The sequence below is a fragment of the Camelus ferus genome, chromosome 17 (genome assembly GCF_009834535.1).
Source record: "Camelus ferus isolate YT-003-E chromosome 17, BCGSAC_Cfer_1.0, whole genome shotgun sequence".
NCBI lineage: Eukaryota > Metazoa > Chordata > Mammalia > Artiodactyla > Camelidae > Camelus > Camelus ferus.
The window spans coordinates 14887886-14907663 of record NC_045712.1 but is presented as its reverse complement, the minus strand read 5'-3'; the positions used below and the strand labels follow the sequence as shown (position 1 = coordinate 14907663).

Sequence of the window (19778 nt, the reverse complement as noted above, 5' to 3'; positions counted from 1 at the left end):
AGCTTCAAGGAGACAATAAAATTTAAAAGAATCTGTTATCTTGATTTTATTTACTGCTTTTTTTTTAAGCTAACACTGAGCTGTATATTGATATACAAGATAAACCAGTCCTCAGTGTATTTCAACTTGTCTGAAAGTCAGTTACTTTGGTTACAGTTCAGAGGACATGTTCTCAGTGAAGAATAAAAGTTATATTCACATTAATCATTTCCTCAGTATATAACGTGTTTATCAGCTAGGATGAGGTGGAGAGAAGATAGCCTTGGGAGGGAAGAAAAGGAAGTGCTTGGAATAAGGGTCCCCGTGGACTTTTCTCCTTTGATGAACTCAGGATTGCTCTCCCAGGTGTAAGCCACAGGGACTGGTGGCTCCAAAGTCCCAAGATGTGGGTTATGGTCCCAGCTCAGCCACTGATTGACTCCCTGAGGAGATCTGAGCTTCTTATTTCACCTTTCTTGGTCTTGATCTCCCACCTGAGAAATGAGGAAGGGGTGGATGATGGGGCGGTGGTTCCCCCAGACTGGCCATGTATTAGAATCCCCTGGGGGGAATCTCAAAACACACAGATTCTTGGTCCGACTCCTGTTCTACCGCATCAGAATCCCTGGCTCTGGGGCTCTTGAGAATCTATGTGTTCAACAAGTTCGTTCAGTCATTCTTGTATACACACCGAGTTCTCGCCGTGCTCTGCTGTTGGGTAACCACCAGACTCCCATTTCTGATTTACAAGGTCCAAGACAGTTCCACGGTGGTAGGACACTGATTCGCTCAGTGCTTCTCACCTCAATAAATGCTGAGTAAGTGAAATGGAAGCTGAATTAATCCATAATTCCCTGCAGGCTCTGGTTTCCTCAGATCCATTGTTTGTCTTTCTGCTCTTTTATATTTAACCTATGATACTGAGGGGTCATAAAAAATACCTGTTTTGGTTTTCATCCCCAGTTCCTTGTGCAGAGATCTTAAAAGCTTGTAAATTTCAGAGCGAGCTCGTAAATCCCTTGCAATTTCCTGACTGATGGGAACAAATTTTGTTCTCCTGGGGCATCTTGGCAGGCCCTGTGATAGCTTCAGGGTGGAGGCTGGTCACCAGAAAGATCGCATCTTCATGAGAAGCTTGAAGCTTTCTGCCTCACTTCCCAACCTCCAAGGGCTAGAAAGGGGCTAACGATTGAGTTAACAGCCATAACGCCTGTGTGATGAAACCTCATTAAAAACTCCTAAAAATCTGAAGAATTTCAGGGCTTGTGAATACGTGTACATGCTGGGAGGGTGGAATACTCCAGTTCCACAGGGGTGGAAACTCCAGTGCTCCGCATCCTTCCAGACCTTTCCCTACGTACCTTTCCATCTGGCTGTGTCATTTGCATCACTTACAATACCCTTTATAATAAACCAGTAATAGCAAGTAAAGTATTTCCCTGAGTTCTGTGAGCCATTAGAGCAAATTAGAAGACCAATAACGTGTGCTCTCTGCATTGCATCGTTGCCTCTCCTGAGTAGCTGCAGACAACTTTAATATCCATCAATAGAGGGAATATTTCAGCACATTCTGTATATTTGTTGTATGACGTATCAAATAGCCATTAAAAAAGCATGATTCATAACATGATTACCACTAGGTCAACTATATGCATACGTGGTTCATCAGCGACGGCTGTTTAACAAACCACATAAAACTCGGTGCTTACAACAGTAGGCAGTTACTGTTTCTCATTGGTCTGTGGGTAAACAGGCTTGCTGGTCATCGGCTGGGCCTGCTCTTGCATCAGGAGTCAGATGTCAAGCCAGCCAGAGACTGACTGGTCCAGAACAACCCTCCCAGGCATGTTTAGTGGGAGTGCCCAAACCGTGGGTCTTTTCTGTGCCGTTCGTCAGGCTATCTCAGCGTTATTCACAGGCGTGGTCTAAAAACTTGCAAGAAAGAGAGTGGAAATCAGAAAACAACTTGAGGACCTAGGCTAAGAACAGGCACAGCTTCACTTCTGCTACATTCTGTTGGCCACGGCGAGTTATCAGCGAGCCCAGATTCAAGGCGTGCAGAAGTGGACTCTATTTCTTACGTAAGAAGAACTGCAAAGTCACACTGAGGGAGTGTGGACGAGCAGGAATAAAAGCATCATTTATTTTTTTCTTTTTTTGCAGTCAGTATGCCACATACATGAACAGGAACTAGACGGCATATTTTAAAAAGGCAAAGAAGGGAGGTGTTGACAAGTTAGGGCTGTGGGCATTTTTTTCTCCCTTTTCGTTTATGTCTTTATTGTTTCCTGTAGGTAACTATCACACTGTTGGTGCAATGCTCAGTGATTGAAAGCAAAGACACACAGTAAGGGGACCCACAGTGAGAAATAGATCAACAACTTTATTACTCACTATGCTGACAGATTTGCATCAGGAATTTGCATATCTCAAACCAAGATAGCTTTCTGTTCTGTAGTGGGTGGGTAACAATAGAAAGATCTTTAGACTGCCAAAGCGAAGTGGTTCTCTGAAATATATCCAATGGCCTTGGATCTCAAGTGGAAGTTCTCTGTGAGATCTCCAATTAGTCTCAGCATTTCTGCACACTCTGCATAGTACCAGGGCTGGCACCGTCTCGGGGGCTGTAACACTTCCGCCATCTCTGGAACCCCCGGGGAGCAATTCTTCTGTTAATACCCATGATTTCTGATAGTTAAAGTTTTGCCCATTTAAGAAGCAAAATTTTAGTTCCTTTTGCAAAAAGATTGTAGCTATTTTGAATAGAAATTAGTCTTTAAAAGTATAAGTTGTTCATGTCCTTGTGTTTTAGAATAGAGTTGATTAAAAAAAAAACATTTTAGCATAACATAGCTATTGACAATATTGTTCTTTTCCACGATGCAATGACATCCTCAGAGCTTTGTGGAGCAAAGCAGGGGTTCCTCGCCCTTACCTAAAAATTCTGAGAATGTTCGGCTTTCAAGTTCTCATTTATGCCCTTTTTTATTGTCTCTGTGCTCTCTCTTGCTCCCATGGGCTCTAAGTGTACCTGCCTCTGACAGTTCGTTCCATTTTCCTTGGCTTCTTCTAATACGCTGTCATCTTAGAAAAGCCAACTTTATCAAGCTTATTTGTAGAGTAAGAGTGACTATGCTGGAGTAAGGAGCAGGAGGCCTCTAATCTGAGCAAGGCGTGTGACCTTTAGTGTGCAGAAGCTCGGTGACATGTCCTTTAGCTGCTTATTTTCTTGGTCTTGCCTCTTGTCCAAAGAAAGACGAGCCAAATTTGAGAATCCAAAGCCTGGGCACATTATCCGGTGTCAAGGAGGTAAAGATACGAGTGACCTGAATGAAAATACATTCTAGACAGGCTGGCTGTGCCCAGGACACTAAGCATTTCATAACACTCGTTTGCCAAATACATTATCAACTCTTTTCAAAACATTGACTTATTTTTATGTTATGTTTTAGGGTGCAGAATGTGTTCCTTTGTTCATTCATCCCACACATTCATTTATTTACTCCTGCTTTGAAGATGCATGCGTGCACACACACACACATACACTGTCCTCATAGAAATTATATTCTTGTTTGGAAGATAGAAATATAAGCATATAATTGTGAAATACTAAGACAGATACCATAACTGAGACATATCATCCACTATGGAAGAACAGAACATGCAGGCAGTAAAAGACCCCCTAGAGCCCTCTGGCCCTGTAAAATGTAGTTGTTAACATTCAGCTTGCAGGTTTATTATAACCCTGATTTATAACACATAAACTCAACATAAAGCTTGTATAACAAATGAGAATTATATGTAAGTACTAGCAGAAGATATGTGTACTTTGCTATCTGAGAGACTTGGATTCAAATCTTGATTTCATCACATATTAGCTAGAGTTTTGCTTAGCCCCACTTTTCTTTTCTAGAGAATGGGGCTAATGCCTGCCCTGCAGTGTTGCTGAGAGAATAGAATAAAAAAACAAAAGTAAATTCCCACACACAGTGCCTGGAAAAGAATAAGTGCTCCACAAACATCAGCTTCCTTTTCTTTTTCACCAAAGGGGTGACAAATGAGCTGGGTTTTGAAGGATGAGTAGGAGTTCACAATCAAACCAAATAACAAATCCCCAACAAGGAAAGAAGCTTTTCAATAAAGCAAACATGGAGATTTGCTTCCAAAAGTGACTCATAGGAGGGTGATTTGTGAGGCCGTTGCCCTTCCCAGCAGAGCCAACAATGCTTCTCTGTTTCTTTCTCTGTTTTCAATAATGGTACGTCACTGACCTAGCGAATTTGTCAGCTCACCTGTACCACCTCACTAGTTAAACATTATTCAAGCCCTCGTTGCAATCAAACAGTGATGTGGCATTTATGAAAGGCAGAGAGGAAACTGCTAGAAATCCATCACACTGAATGAACTAACAGAATTTTGAAATTGCACCGAGAGGAACAAGCGATCTCTTCCACAATCTGAGGCCCAGGGTCTGAAGGTAAATCATATGGAAGAAGCTTGAAATCTCTTCATTTCGAAGTAGTCTATCCCTCCATTCAATAGGCATTCATTGATCACCTATCACTTGCAAAATGTTGGATTAAAAAGAGGGAGACAAACCGGAAGATGGCTAACTATGGACCAAGACAGGAGGAAACAAGGACTGTGAATGAAAAGAACAAACTAAAATGAATGACAGTGGCCACTGCGTTGGTCTTTGAAGGGCAAATAGGGTTGTTGTTTTCCAAGAAAAGTGAAGGTATTTTATTGGAGGGAACAACACAGGCCAGGAGGCAGAGGTGTGAAAGCAGACAGCTGAGAAGAGAAGCTCAGGCTGTTACATAAATCACCAAGCCCATTAAAAACCAAACAAACACAAAGGAAAAATCGCGCAGGAGAAGCCGAGCCAGAACCAACACAGTCTCTCCTTGGTGCCCTCATGAAAAAGTCATGGTTTCCTTCTTCCCTTTTTCCCCTTTCCTACTGGTGACTTACGCTTTCCAAAGGTGCCCAGAGGCACTGCAGCCGTCACTGCCAAGGTCCTGCTGTATGTCCCCAGCACTCACTGCTCCTGCAGAGTGAGTCCTTCTGCAGGCACCTGGCCTCTCAGCCCCAGGGCTCTGGCCCCTCAAGTAGGCTGGCCAAGGAATGCAGGGGGTTTGATGCTAGTGGGAGCCAAAAAGGGATGGGAGACTTAATGTGCACGTCGTGGTGACCAGCTCATTTACTGCACCCTTTGTCTGCATCCTTTGCTTCCCTGTCTCAATACCCCACTGCCTTTCCTGGAATCACTTTCCAGATAAACTCCTTGCACTTCAAGTGTTGTCTGGGGAGGAACCATCCTGGAGAGGGCAGCCAGAGACAGCACGGCATCAGCCTGCTCCTGGGAAGGATTGGGGCTGGTTTGAAGCCAAAGAGCAGAATCCAGGCTGATTCCGGGACATGGTTCACAAGCATGTCTGTTGGTTGGGGGACTTGGATTTCTTTTTTTATTGAGTTCTATTTTAAGGAGGATGAAATGAGTTAATTCATAGGGAGTGGTTAGGCAGGGGGCTGCCCCGGAGATACCCACCATGGTCTTTGCCATCATTATCTTTGTATTGGTTTCCCCTCTGGTTTTTGCATGTGAGAGTGTGTTTCGTGAAAGAGGAAGGCTTGAGACACGAAAGAGGGATGAGGAGAGGAGGGCACGAGGGCTCATGAATCACCCCCGAGGCACAGATTCCAGAAGGCAGCCTTTCTTCCTTGAGGGGAGACTCCTCTTCCTCCTCAGAGCCTTGGTTGAATATGGAGCTCACCACGTGTGATCCGTACCAGGGCTGTGTTGACTGTAATTTAATCCAAGTCCTGTTCTCATCCACTGTGCAGAGGGTTGCTAACACCTGTGCCCTCTCAGATTCACATGAAGAAGAGAGGAGATGTGGACCCTCCGGGCTTATGACTCAGGAGGTCTGCATCGGGAACTGGTACCTCCTGTTCCTCCAAACTGCTCGGGTGGGCCAGATGGACCAGCAGGTCTGAGAACCGTACTTCCAAGCAGCTTTGAGCCCCAGGATCCACAGCGCAGAGCATCGGGGTGTCCTACCAGAGAGCGTGGACTTTTTCTGTTTTCTGAACAGACACTAAGGCTGACTTTCCTTACACTACTAAGATCCACGTCAGAACAAGTTGTGTGTCTAGTCCCTGACAGGGAGTTTCTGTGCCCACACTTCCATGGAGATGGGAGGGAAAGGGCTGCTGTCAGAATTGAGACACATGACATCCTGGAAATACCAGGATGTCCTGTTCTTCAGCTTCGCCCTCTTAATCTGTATCATTTAACAACTCGGGGATGGTATATGGAGAAACTAACATTTTAAGGAAGACATTGGTAAAGCATTCTATTTTAAAAATAGATGCACAGCTGAAGAAGAAAACTGGTTTCCCTCTGTGTGTGCGCACAAGGCGCATTGAACCATTCTAAACAGGGGGCTGCAATAATAACTAGTCAACTAATACAGGAGGAATGGCTGTGTGGTACATTTACAGAAGCCAGCGCTGAGCTCAGGCACCAACAGGAACTTGGCATACTAATGTGAATTTCAGGTCTCAGAGTAACTTGCAACCAAAGATGTCTCTTGTTGGCGTCAGCTGCCCTGTGAGATAGCCAAGGCTGCAACGTCTTTCTTTGTAGTCTTGAATCCAAGGGTTTGGGAAAAATATAAATTAAGAATGCAGGAAGCCTACCCATCAAGGAGACATCTTTTAGGTTTGGAAAATTGTAGGAGGCTTTACTGGCCAAATGGATTGGCCAACAAATGCTTGATTTGCTTTAAACCAAATGGTCAAATCCCATATCATAGGAAATCAGACACCTCTGGCGTAAGACATACTGAGGCAAAAGAGGAGAGTCTTTTCAAAGATTTCATAAGCCCTTAAATGAAAATAATGCCCCAGGTTTCTTGCTGTACAGCATCGTAACCAATCACATCCCTAAGACTGGGGTTGGGGTGGGAAGGTGGGAGCAGAGTGGGGAGAATACTTCAAGATGGAATCTTAACCAGATAGACCATGACTAGTGTCCTGGGAGCTCCATAAAAACATGCTCAGTTACACGTTCTCCATTTTGTAAACTGCAAGGGGTGGACGCAGACCCCGTTCTCTTCCCTACCTCTGCCCTGTTTTACTAAGAGCTGTAATTTGGCGTGGGTTTTGGAGACATGTTTGTTTAACAGGAGGATTTTGACTCCATTTGTTGGGAGGGAAAGGAAAATCAGAAAGCCAGTTTTGCAAGCATTTGATTCTTAAATCTATCTTGCCTTCAGCATTAGCCGGGAGAAAGTGTGCAGTGATTGTATTTCATAATTACCAACAGGCTTCCTTCCCCATGCTATTGCTATCACTCAGCATTATTGTTCCCATTTTACAGGTGAAGAAGTTGAGGTTTAGAAAGGCTAAAGGGGGCCCACAAGTGTACACCATTGGCTATGATGCCTCTCTTCATGGGGAAATTGTCAGTGAGAAGTCACGTAGCTCATGATCTGATTTACTATTCATTTCTCAGTGTGCTGGGCAAGATTATTGAAAACAGGTCTCCAAGTTTTTCTTCCCTCACTTTTATTACACTACCAACAAGATTCATGTTAAAAATGGACCTCGGGGATTCTTTCTGATATAAAGTCTTAATCCTTAATCATAGCAACAACTATTCATCTTGTGGTTCCACACCAGGCTTTAAGAAATATATGTCAGGAACAGCCAAACTTCTAAGCCATCCATTTGCTGATAGAGCTCCCTCTATTATATTAAAAAAAGAATGATAGTAGGAGAACAGAGAGCTGGGTCTTTGCTCTTTTTGATTAGAGTTAGGAATGTGGGCTTAAGGAAGTTCCTTCATTTTCTCCTCTTGATTGAGCAAAGACATGCTTAGTACCTACTCTATGCAGACCAATATTGGGTGCTATGCAAGACTAGCCAGAATAATGATCCTACTGTCCAGAGGTTAAAGGTGAGACCACTTTTAACCCCCTACACCAGAGCAGCGGGTGTTGTCGCCTGAAATTATGCCATTGAAATGCATCCTCACTTTTGTTTTCAGTTAAGTATAAGCTCAGTCAGAGAAGTGCTCAGCTGCCCATCCTGTTGCTATATGGTAAACGGCACACATCAGCAAGGCTGGTGATGAAATTTACAACCAGGACTTTCTGAGTCAGACAACCTAGGTTCAAACCCTAGCTCTAACACTTTTTAGCTGTGCAGAGTTGGGCGAGTTACTGAGCAGCACTAAACATTAGCTTCCTCATTTGTAAAATTAAAATAGCAACAGTGAAAGCTCAGGGGTAGAGTGTGTGCGTAGCATGCACGAGGTCCTGGGTTCAAGCCCCAGTACCTCCATTTAAAAAAAAAAAAACCCATCTGCCTCCCCCTTGCTGAATAAATAAACAAATAAATAAATAGGAGTAGAAAACATCTTATTAAACATACTGATTACACATAGAAATGATAATGTTTTAGATATATTGGGTTAAAATATATTACTACAAAAAATAGCAATTGTTTCTAGATCATAGATTCTCATAATCAAATGAGATAGTGCTTGAACAGAGCCTAGGGTAATACCCATGAACCCATATTAGCATCATTCTTTGTATCAGAATGACCCACTGCAAGAAATGACCGTTGCCAAGTTCCTCCACTATATCAGTGGTTCTCCACGCTTTTTTTGCTTAAGGCGTAAAACTTTTTGTTCTTGTGTAACCAAGCACAGAAGCCCGGGGTGTAGCAGAGCAAACAGTGGAGTAGAGTGGAGGGGGCTGGAGTTCAGAAGGGTGTGGAGACCCCTGCACCATCTTCCTACCTCCACTGTGTGCCAAGGAGCATCTCTGTGGGCTTCATGGTGTTCCGCTTAAAAGCTCTGATGTTAAAGACTATCCTTATAATTTTATTGTGAACCAAGATGCTTTGGTCATTTGAACGTGCCATCTATAATCTAGTACATACAAGAATTTCTCAGCAATATTTATTTTATGGTTGTGTTTTACATGTAAGGCTAGGGCAATATGTTGACTTGTTTACCTTTATGATTAAGAAGTTCATCATCGTAATTCAGCACTGTTGATTCAATCATTGAACAAATATGTGTTGAACGCTATTTAGACCCCAAGCCCTGGTAGGTTCCTCACACAAATAAATCAGAAAGATCCTAAGTGCTTATCGGGCAGGGACCATGTTTATCTTTCTCACCCCGGTATCCACAGAACTCAGCATATGCCTGGCATATAGCATTTACTCCATGAACAATCGTTGAACTGAAATGTTTAGACTCATGAGTGACCTTTCATTTGGGGAGAATAACAAAGTTCTTGTGAATTAGAGGATTATCCTTTCCTGTTGAAAACATGAGCCCCAGGTAGGCTTCAGTTGTGATTTGTGAAACCTGAGTCCCCTTTCCTCCAGAGTTAAAGTCTTTCTGGGATATCAAGGGAGCTTCTAAAGGCACCCAATCCCTCTGTTGGCTTGAAATACTTAATCAGAGCAAGAATGAAAGCAGCAATTACCCAGCTTATGGTAATTCTGGAGCTATTGCCTTAGGTCTAGGAGATCATGGATGACTATCGGGGAACCACTAGACCGCCCTCTACAGAGGGTCAGGAGAAAGCAACTCTTCAAAGACCTGCTCTATAGACTGAGTAGGTCGACCCATGTCATACGATTATTCAAAAAGCCAACACTCAAAACCATTTTCAACAAATGCCTGTTTACTGTAAGCTATCTGCCTCAATGTCATTCCTATAACCCCCTCATATCTAAGTGAGGAAAATCTGCTAAGTCTTTCTAAACAAGCCATGGGCTGTCTTTTCCTCCCCAAAATGTGACAAGCTCTTCCCTCTGGAGGAGAAATGAAAGAGCTGTATATCATCTCTATAAAGCAAACAGGAACTGACAGAGTATCAGAATCAAGGTTATAACTGTCCCCATGCTGTTAGATGTATGTTTGTACTTAAACTCTGCATGCAGTAGTTTACAAGTACCCAGTCTTACAGGCTATGGCATGTGACAAGACTTCATAGAGTAAGGGACAGAACTGAAACTCAAATCCACCTGCTTGTATAGTCAGCTTCCAGGTCAGAAAGAGCTAGTGCACTCAAACTGGGTAATTAAGGGAATTTTTTTTTAAGGGGGAGGGAATTTATCAGAAAGGAGTAGGCAGGACTTCAGTAAAGGAAATGGGAACAGTGCACAGGCAGCACCTTGGGGAGGGTAACTGGAAGGAGCAGCTACCACCCCAGGCATGCAGGGTCAAGTGGCAGGGAGAGGAGAAACAGAAAGAGAGATGGAAAAAATGTGTGGAGAAGGCAACTTCACAGCACCTATGGCCTTTTTGCTAGAGAGACATAACCAACTTTGAAACCCACCAGGAGGGACCAAGAGAATAAATACCCAGACTTCAGTCCCCTCTCCCTGTCTGGTCTCCTGGCAGAACTTCCCATCAGCGGCACCTCTGTTGGATAAGCCTCAGGGAAAGGGAGCTCAAAGATGTGGTCCTGTTAGGTCAGCCTGGGACAGGGTGTGGGTGGGGAAGGGATCTCCAGGGACAAACAGGAGCTGTCCAGCACAGGGTCCTCCTGAAAGGTCATGCACTTAACCGTACAAACTCTGCCTCCAAATCCTTCTGTCCTCCCTCATTCGGCAAATTGTCCTGGCTTGGCTCCTCTGTGCCAGGCAGTTTGCTTTGGAGGATACAGAGATGAGTAAGCTGCAATCCTCCCCTTGAAGAGCTTGGGTTCGCTGTCTTCAGAGACTGTGTCAAACGTTTTTCACTTACTATTTTAACTATCATTTTGTCTCCCTTTCCTCCCAGGTGGGACTGCATTTCCACCCAAACATCCAAACACTCCTCAAATCTTGTTCCACTCTATTTCTCAGTTTCTCTTGTTTCTACAGACTTCTCCTCTGTGTTCAGCTTCTGTTTGCCAGCCTTGAACTCTACTGAGGTGAAGCGAATAACCTGACAAGTGTTCAGATGTCACTGTTATTATTTTATCTCATTAGGTCTTTGAAAAAGAAAAGAGACAAAGTTGGAGAAAAACACTCTTTCTCCTTCAAGAGAAATAAAAAACCAAAAGGCCTAGAAAGGTCTGTCCCGACCCTACCTACCTATCCTCATTGGAATAAATTGCATTTTACTCCTGCTAGGAGCTGTTTGCAGTCAGTGAGGAAGGCACCATTAAAGATTTCTAGGTAGTTTCATAAGTGGATTGAATGTAAGTGCTCTCATTGCTTTAGCTTGAAAGAGCTGGAATTGTTCTGGGAGCAAAAATGGAAGAAACTTAGCTAACACCCTTGGTCATTTATTAGTGTGTCCAGAGTAGTTTTTTTGTCTTTGATAACCTCCTTTCCCCCACAGCAGTGGAGAGATCCTCACAGCACTGGAATTTTCCTCTCAGTGTTTGCTAAATGCTTCGAAAGCTAGGCCTCCCACTGTCCAACCCTGAAGCAGACAGGCCTGAAAGGACCCCTTGTGAGAAGCCAGATGTTTAGAAATAGAAGCTGTAAGGGAAGGGATCTGTTGCATTTACCAGGAGGTGTGTCCACCAAAAGGGGAGAGACAAGCTCTTTAGTTTAGAAAAAATAAATAAATTCATTTGAAGTTATCTGAAAGCCACACTCAGTTGAAAGATCAGAGTTGAAGATGAGACCATATTGGAAATTAGCATTGCTAATGATGTTCTCAGAGAATCACAGATCATTTTAATCTATTTAACCTTCTCCAGAAATATCCAACGAAGAGAACACTGTACTATTTTTAATAGTCTAATAACGGGTAAATGTTATTTTTAAGGCAGTAGCGACAACGCTAATATTTTTCTCAAACAAGAACCATCAAACAGTGGTAGATTGCTTTATTTTGTCAGTTCCGGTGGCATGTTAGAGAGTGGTAGCCAACTGTCTGAACTGTTGGATAGAATGGAAGGTAAAGGACAGTCTAAGTGACGACAAGACTGTTCGCTCTCTGATGACAAAAGTACGGTCAGGGATCCAAATTTCAGCTTTTCTGTGTGGGCCCGGATGAACTGACCCCTGGGAACCCAAGCTTCTATAAAACGCCTGGTCAGTCTGGTTCACGAAAGGAGCTCTCCACTCCCTTTGACATGGCCTCCACTGAAGTCAGTATGGTTCAGGAATCCGCAACCTTTCAAGAAGCTTCCTTGAATGAGGAAGTGCAGACGGTCTGTGTCCATTAATAGGTAGGAGTCAGTCACCTTTGTTCACCTGCACTGTATGTCAAGGCCAGGCTCTTTTGATAAGCAGGTTTCTTTGCCTCTGTCTCAAGCCTATCTTGTTCTCCTGTTGACTGATTGAGTCATTCATGAGATGTTCTTAAGCATCAGCTATGTGCCCAGCATTCTCTTAAGCACCAAGGATACGGTGTTGTGCAAAACAAATGGACTTCCTACTTTCCCAGAGGTTATCTCCTAGTGAAAGAAAATAATCAGTAGTGAAATAAAGAAGGAAATAAGCAAGAATGAATCAGGCAATAAGAAGTACAAAAAACCCGTATCTCACACACACCACCACCTCCACCACCACCACCACCACAACAACAACAACAAAATAAAGGGTAATGTGAAAGGGAGTGACTGGGGAGAGAGAGGGTTTGTTTAGGTCTGGTGGTCAGGGAAGAAGGACCCTCTGAAGAGTGGACCGTAGAAGTAAGAATCCAGTGACAGAGGAAGAGAGCTAGCAAAGATCTGAGGAAAGAATGTTCCAGGCAGAAGAAAGAGCAAGTGCAAAGGTATAAGAGGCTAGTGTGGCTGAAGCGTAGGGAGGGAGAGGGTTGGAATGAGATAAAAACAAAGAGACGGATGGGAGCCAGGTCACTGAAGTCTTGGAAGGCACAGTAAAGAGTGTGAGTTTCATCTGAAGCCTACTGGACAATGACTGAAATATTTTTCTTAGATGGGAGATATGATCTAATTTATGCTTCAGATAGCTCAATTTGGATAACATGTGGCAAGTGATTTATCGGGATAAGAGTAAAGGCAGACATACCTGTTGGGGTCGACTGCTGTGGTCCAGGTGAGAGATGAGCGGAGGTGGGTGATAGCCGTGGAGACGTAGAACACGTTAACACTTTATCTGGAACAAAACAGCAGACAGAACAGCGAACCCTAGCTGCAGAGCGGAATCAAACTATCAGTCTCAGAACCTTATCTAGTCCAAATGGACCCAAAAAAGCCCTTAGAGATCACTCAGTGGAAACCCTTCAATTTACCTGTGACAAAACCTGAAATGTGGACAAATGAGTGGACGGGCTCAGGGTCACCGAGCAGGCCAGGAGCCATCAGAGACGGAGCCTCACACCTCCCATCTTCCAGGGGCTTAAACAAGGTCAAGTCCACACAGATGGCAGCTGAGCCCGGCCGTAGGCTTTGTCTGCTTTGTAGACCCCCCGCCTACACCTTGGGGTTCCCAGTCTGTGTGGTGTGGATCTGAGCAATGGGGAGAGCTATGGAGGTATGTCAGGGTCCAAGCATCCATATACAAATTATGCCCGTGCAGGGTGAATACATAAAAGTGTAAATGCCATGATACAGCGTCTAAAGCAGAGCGGTTAACAGCTTGGAGCCCGGATCCCACTAAGTACACACCTTGCCTTTACCAACTGCCGATACATTACTTAACTCTTGGGGTCTTGGTTTCCTTTTCAGTAAACTGGAATGAATGTAGTAACTCTTCATAGTTTGTGACGCCCACTTACAATAACATACTTAGACCAAAAAAAAAAAAAAAAAGAGAGAGAGAGAGAGAAACAAACAAACAAACAAAAAAACAAACAAACAAAAAAAAACCTACTTAGTACCTGACACAGAGCAGATATTCAAGAAATGTTTGCCATTATTATACAGAAGACAAAATTCCTTTTCTCTCCCTGGAAATGGGGCTCTCAATATTCCAAACTGATGACAATGACTCACTCTCCACCCTGAGGAAACTGTTCGGTGTGCTTCTCCCCTAAGGGGAAGTGGCTGGGACTGTGGCCTTTTTAACTTGAACGCTGCTGGTTACCAGCCCCCCCGGCGGGAACCGTGCCCTTTGGCGCAGGGAGACTCTCCCTACAGGCAATCTTCCATTCATTTATTCCGCAAACGTTTACTGAGAGCCAACTGAAATGCCTGGTGGTTCTCAGCCTTTTTTTTCCTGCTTCAACTGTGTTCATTTGCTTAATTTACTCCCCTGAGTCACTTCTTGTTGAAATGCAGCGACGTTTCAATTGGCAGGTGAGGGGTGGCAGCGGGAGAGTGGGGAAGAGGAGGAATGAGGTTTCTATCAGAATTTCAAAGGGGCCACATCCAGTTGGAAGCTTTCATGAGTATCCTGATGGGTGATGTGTGAGGAACAGGCAGATCACAGGAGGAGGAGGAAGAGGAGGAGGAAGAAAAAGGTGGCTGGAGGATCCTGAGTGCATGGAAAGCACTGCCTTTGCCATTTTTTGTTTCTTCCCCTCCTCCTCCCCCCACAGCTCTCTGAGATGTTAGTGTGCCCATTTCACAGAGGACAAAGTGAGGCTCAGAGACTTAAGGTACTTCCTAAGTCATGTGATGAGCCAGTGGTAGACTGGTGATGGAACCCAGGTTGTCTGACACCTCATCAGGTTCTGTTTGTCTGGTCCCCCAGCCCCCCTTGGTACTCTGTGGATGGAGAAGGAAGAGGGAGGAGGGAGATTGGTGATGGTCATGATGGGTGTGGAGTGCTGGTGCTGGTAAGAGAAAGAGATGGAGAGAGGGACCCGAGGAAAGACTCAGCACAGATCTGAATTAATAACCAACAATCAAAAGCCTGGCCAGCCAAGGTGAGTTTCGGTGGGGCCATCACCAATGGCACAAAAGATAAAGCACTGACACTTAGGCCAACCTAACGCTATTCCTATGCCATGTGGGGTCCTGAAGTAGGGAGCGTGAGGGCAAGAAGGATGCAGGTTTCTTCTACCTTCACTGTGGTGTAGACCCCTGAGAGAAGGCCCTCAGGAAGGCAGTGAGAGGAGAGCATGGCCCCGTGGGCAGCCTCCCGTGCCGTCAGTGCCAGTCCCCCCAAAACTTGTTGCCTTGGGATGCCATGATTTTGGCCCCTCGAATTAGTCAACCTCATGTCCCTCCTGCAGAGGCCCATTTGGAGACAAAGCAGACCCAGGTCACACTGAAACCTCTGAGACCTCTTCGATTTTCAGATCTTGCAGGGGAGACCTGGAGTCACACTCCTGCGACAAATTAGCAACCAGGTCATAATTCGTCCCTTCCCCAGTTGCCAGAGCCTGAAAAGCCTGTCTTCCCCTACTGTCACCCTTAATGCTTATTTATGGGTGGTGTGTGGATTTCCCAAATGGGGATCATGCATAACATCCAGGCATTTCCATAAAAATGAGGGCCATCTTTTTTTGTGTAACAAACATATACACATTTTCTTAATCTATGCAAATCTATTCAGAGGAATTTTATAAAACCACCACTTCCCACCCGAATCCTGGACACACAAAATCCCCAGCTCCCTTTTATTTCCCAGTGTATTGCTGAGCGCTGAGTTGAGGGAGGAGGGGGCTCGCGGAGTCCAGGGGGAGATGGTGCTCCCGGGCTGATGCAGCCGGCTTGCGCAGAGCAGTCCGTCCCGCGCTTGCAGTTGGGAGTGAAGCGCCAAGTGTGGGATGGTAACCGCCTCCCAGCGAAGGCAGCCTTTCACCGGAGAGAAGTATCAGGTTGCTGTACTCCGGCTGTGGGTTGTCACTGTCTAATAATATGACCGTTTTGCCATCTCTCTGCAAATAAGGCAGCAGCTGCTACCTGATTGGTATAACATCTCACTTTCCCTCCTCATTGATTTTCTTGTTCTCCTCCTTTGCTTCATAAAAAGAGGGACCGGTGGCTGGTGCTGTGGACAGAGAAGCTTGATTTTTAGTATGAGACAGCCTCTGTTTCCTTTCAAGAGAGGGAAGTTGGATTATCAATTCTTTTGTAAATGTGTATGGTGATATTTGCTCCGGTAAGTTTCTCTCTCTCTTGATTAACAGCTGGCTGGGGGCGTGTGTGTGTCTGTGTGTTTGTGTGTGTGTGTGTCTGTGTCTGTGTGTGTGCATAGGTGCATTTAGGCTGTATAGTCACTTATCTCTCCAAATACCATTTTTTGAGATCTTTAGTGATAACGTCTTTTTTTTTTCAACTTTGCTTGCTTGTATTCACATGTTTAAGCCGAAGAGCTGTGCTGAGTGAGAGTGTGATGCTTTACCGTAGTTGTTGAAGGATCTGCCGGGTTTCTTTTAACACAGTAAGGAAACTATTTAAGCAAACTTATATCTGGCTTCATAAAAATGTAATGTCATCCTGCCTCGCACCAGGAGTGTTTCATATCTGAAGTATATTCATTGTGCCGTCACCTGCATACCATTTTAATTAGTTTCTTCCTTAGTGTCAGAGCAAGAATTTCTGAAACTCCATAAATAGCTTCCAAATACTGTATGCTGTGCCAAAAGGGGTGTGCTAATTTCATGAAGTCTTAGATCAAGGCAGGGTGGATGAGATGAGTTTCCTCCGAGATCAGGTAACACGCACCTTTAAAAGAGCTGCATTTATGAAAAGTGTTCAGATCATTAAAGTAAATCTCTGGAATTCTGTGAAAAGATGGAATCACAAGTGGCTGTTACTTCTCTTCTGCCTTTCTTTGCACTGTGTGTTTGTGCCACCATCTGTCAGATGCCCAGCCCTGGCTCTCCTGTTTCTATGTCTGAAGCTGATCAGGAGAAAAGTTGCCCTTATTAAATTCAAACTAGTGCAAAACCATGATCTATTCACCACTGCTAGTAAGGATTTTTAAATGCATTACCTGGTTAACTGGTTTTGTTTTCCTATTTTTTTTTCCAGGGAGTATTAGAGGGTCTGGATTCTTTGTTGTTATTTCAGAAGTCTGGAGAAAATCTATTAATATAATTATCCTAGACAGAGATGATAAGACGATTAAGTAATTGCTCTAATGGAAACAAACTGAGGCTTTAATCTCCTCTTTTTGTCACACAAATCTGCATTATCTTTTTCATGGTGGAATGAATTGGAGAATGTATTTACAACGAAAGTTAAAGGCACCATGGAATGAGAAGCAAGAGGAGGTCTGATTGTGTGTTTTTCAGAGATTTTGGAAGGCAAGTTGGGAAAGTCATGTGTGCTTAGGTCTCTTAAGCATAGAATCTTCTTCGGAAGAGCAATGATTCAGATCCTGAAGTCGCCTGGGGCAGCTCATGAAAATACCGGTGTCTGGAAATCTAGGAATGTGGTCCCAAGTCTGCTTCTTTGGGGGCATTCTGCCCGTCACACACCCTTTGCAAGCTGGAATGAAACTACTCATTCCAACAAATAGAATTTTGAATTTCGGTCAGTGTAGTTCAACCTCAGAAAGAGTTCAGCTTCAAAAATCCTACCAGCCCGTATGAACTCACATTGCCTCTTACTGGTCACAAAAAGCATGTCCCTAATTACAGCCTTAGTTGTCATAAGCCCCTCCCTGGAACCAGGTGTTCCTTTGCTGATCGTTTGTTGAAAAAAGGAACAGAACTTTTATCCCTGGGCTGTTGGCATTTAGTGCTAAGTCAACATCCATCTCTGTCTCCCCAGAGTCCACTTTCCCAACATCCTTTACTATTTTTGTCAGTGTTCTCTTTTCATGGCTGTTGTAACAGGTTATGAGCAAAGTCAGTAGCTGTAAATGGAGTTGATCACCCTCTGAAGCTGTTTAGTAGTATAAATTAATGAAGATGTGAGGGGGGTGGCATCCTGCATGTGAAAGCATCCGTCTTTTCCTCCAGGTTGCCAGTTTACAAAACTGTGAAGCATGCTGGCACCCACTGACATAGGCAGGGCATCAGGGTATCTGGGCCTTGAAGAGGTCAAGATCTTTCGTGTCACTTAGGATGAGCGTGCCTGGCCTTAAAAGCATCTCTTTGGAAAAGTCTGGAACGCCACCACCAAAGAACTGTTGTCAGCAATTCCAAGAAATAAAAATCTCTGCCACATTCGTGAGAATGACAAAGGGGATTTTTATCTTATGATGGGACCATTGTTTCTTTCTAGCAAGATGAAGAATGCCATTACCATCGGTTCCATTTAGTGAGCACCAACTGTATGCCAGGCACTGTGCTAAAAGCATGTCCGTGGGCTTATTTCCTTCCATCTTCACAGCCCTCCCAGGAGGGAGATAACATTGCTTCCCCATTTTACAGATAAGGAAACGGAGCCAGAGGGCAAATGTGCAATTTGTTTGAGGCAGCACGGTGAGGATGATGAAACTCAGAGCTAGGCAGGCTTATTCCACAGTCGAGCTGCTCACCTCTCCCCTCCACCAGGGGTTCACTTCTTCGGTGCAATCTACAGCCAACTGGTAGACTGCAAGGGTTCGCAGGGGCTTAACAGTTACACACCATGTTTTCATTAGCGCTCTTCTCCCTTCTGGTGCTCCAGAGCCTCCTCCTTCTCAGACTGTGCTTTTGTGACTCCAAGCTAATTATGTGTTTGAAACTAGAGAACGTGGATTGTATTTCCCCTCACCGTGGGCAGCTACTGAGATGTGGATGCGACAGAAAGGAGCCAGCCTAGGGAGAGCTATAGGCAGAAGGGGCTAAATGAAGGGAGCTTTTTTAAATTGAGCAAAGGAAATCCATCCCTTTGGTTTTCAGTCTTTGGAAGATACAGTCAAAGTAAAGATGTGATGATAACACAAATATCAATATGTCGAGGTATCTGGTTTGTCACTGATGCAAAATGTAAAAAGCAGTTGCTAGTGAATTGATTTACTTGTGGGGAATTTGTAGAGTCCTCCCCTCCTTTTTTTTCACTCACCCCCAGCATGATTTTCTTGCACCCTTTGGCCAGCAGGAAAGGGCTGAGGTGGCACTTCAGGTAGAATATTGCAAAGCGTCTATACCACCTGGGCACTTAAAAGATGAAAACAGCTGCCAATAAGCATGCCGAGAAGCGTGACAGGGTTGAAATTCAGAGTCCCCAGATGCATTCTTCTGCACCTGAGCGCTGAACTCCTCACTTGAAATCCATTTAATCCACTAAAATTCAAATGAATCTTTTAGGGGGAAAATGCATCTGGCATAGAATCAATATGTTTGGAATTTCTCCTCCACTGGCAGTTTTCGGACTAGAGACAGGGCACACCCATCATGAGGTGAGTCTGTGAAATACTGCGTTTTCTTCCCTCCAGTGAGAGGGAAAGGATTGTGAGGGATGGAAATTTGCTAGAAGATAGAACCTAGATTAGGACCCTCTTGCTGTATTTCATCCAAAACCAGAAGGATCTAAATATATGATTGGACAAATGAACAAAAACAATCCATCACAAATTGGGAGCATTAAGAGTCAAGTTTTAAAGTGTTGACATAGTATTGACTTCTCGGTATGATCTGCTGCATCTCATAGCAGTCGCTTCTGAGTCACCCCTACTGTAGAACCTGGTTAATTAAAGAGTTCAGAGTGCAGTGCTCAATAAGGTATGTGTCCCAAATGATAGTCATTTTTTGTCAGAGGCTAGGTTGGCAACTTATTCTCTATTACCTCTTCTTCTTGCTCTTAAAAAAATAATAATTGGATGGTTTAATCAGAGAGTGTGGTACTGGAGCCAGTCAGGATCAAGAATTATCCTGAGAAAGGAATTGAAATCAATCTGCATTTTGCCAACAGCATTCATGAGGGTTCTGAACATATTAACAGTTACCCAATGAGCACTTTTACTTTAATGATTGGTGGTGTACTCAGCCACAGCATTCTTCAAATACAGGCTAGCCCTGAAAACTAAAC

The 19778-nt window shown here is 44.1% G+C and overlaps 1 protein-coding gene across 2 annotated transcripts in view; it reads left to right on the top strand.

Moving 5' to 3' along the window:
- The window catches only part of SYNPR (synaptoporin), a 273164-nt gene that overhangs the window by 111312 nt on the left and 142074 nt on the right, over window positions 1-19778 (top strand). The window contains exon 1 of one of the 2 annotated variants that reach the window (XM_006178304.3): window positions 15836-15972. The exons of the other annotated variant lie outside the window; for it this stretch is intronic. Coding sequence (XP_006178366.1) covers window positions 15949-15972 — 24 coding nt within the window. The 5' untranslated portion in view covers window positions 15836-15948. Of the gene's footprint in view, window positions 1-15835; window positions 15973-19778 lie in introns of those variants that run through there. 2 annotated transcript variants of the gene reach the window in all.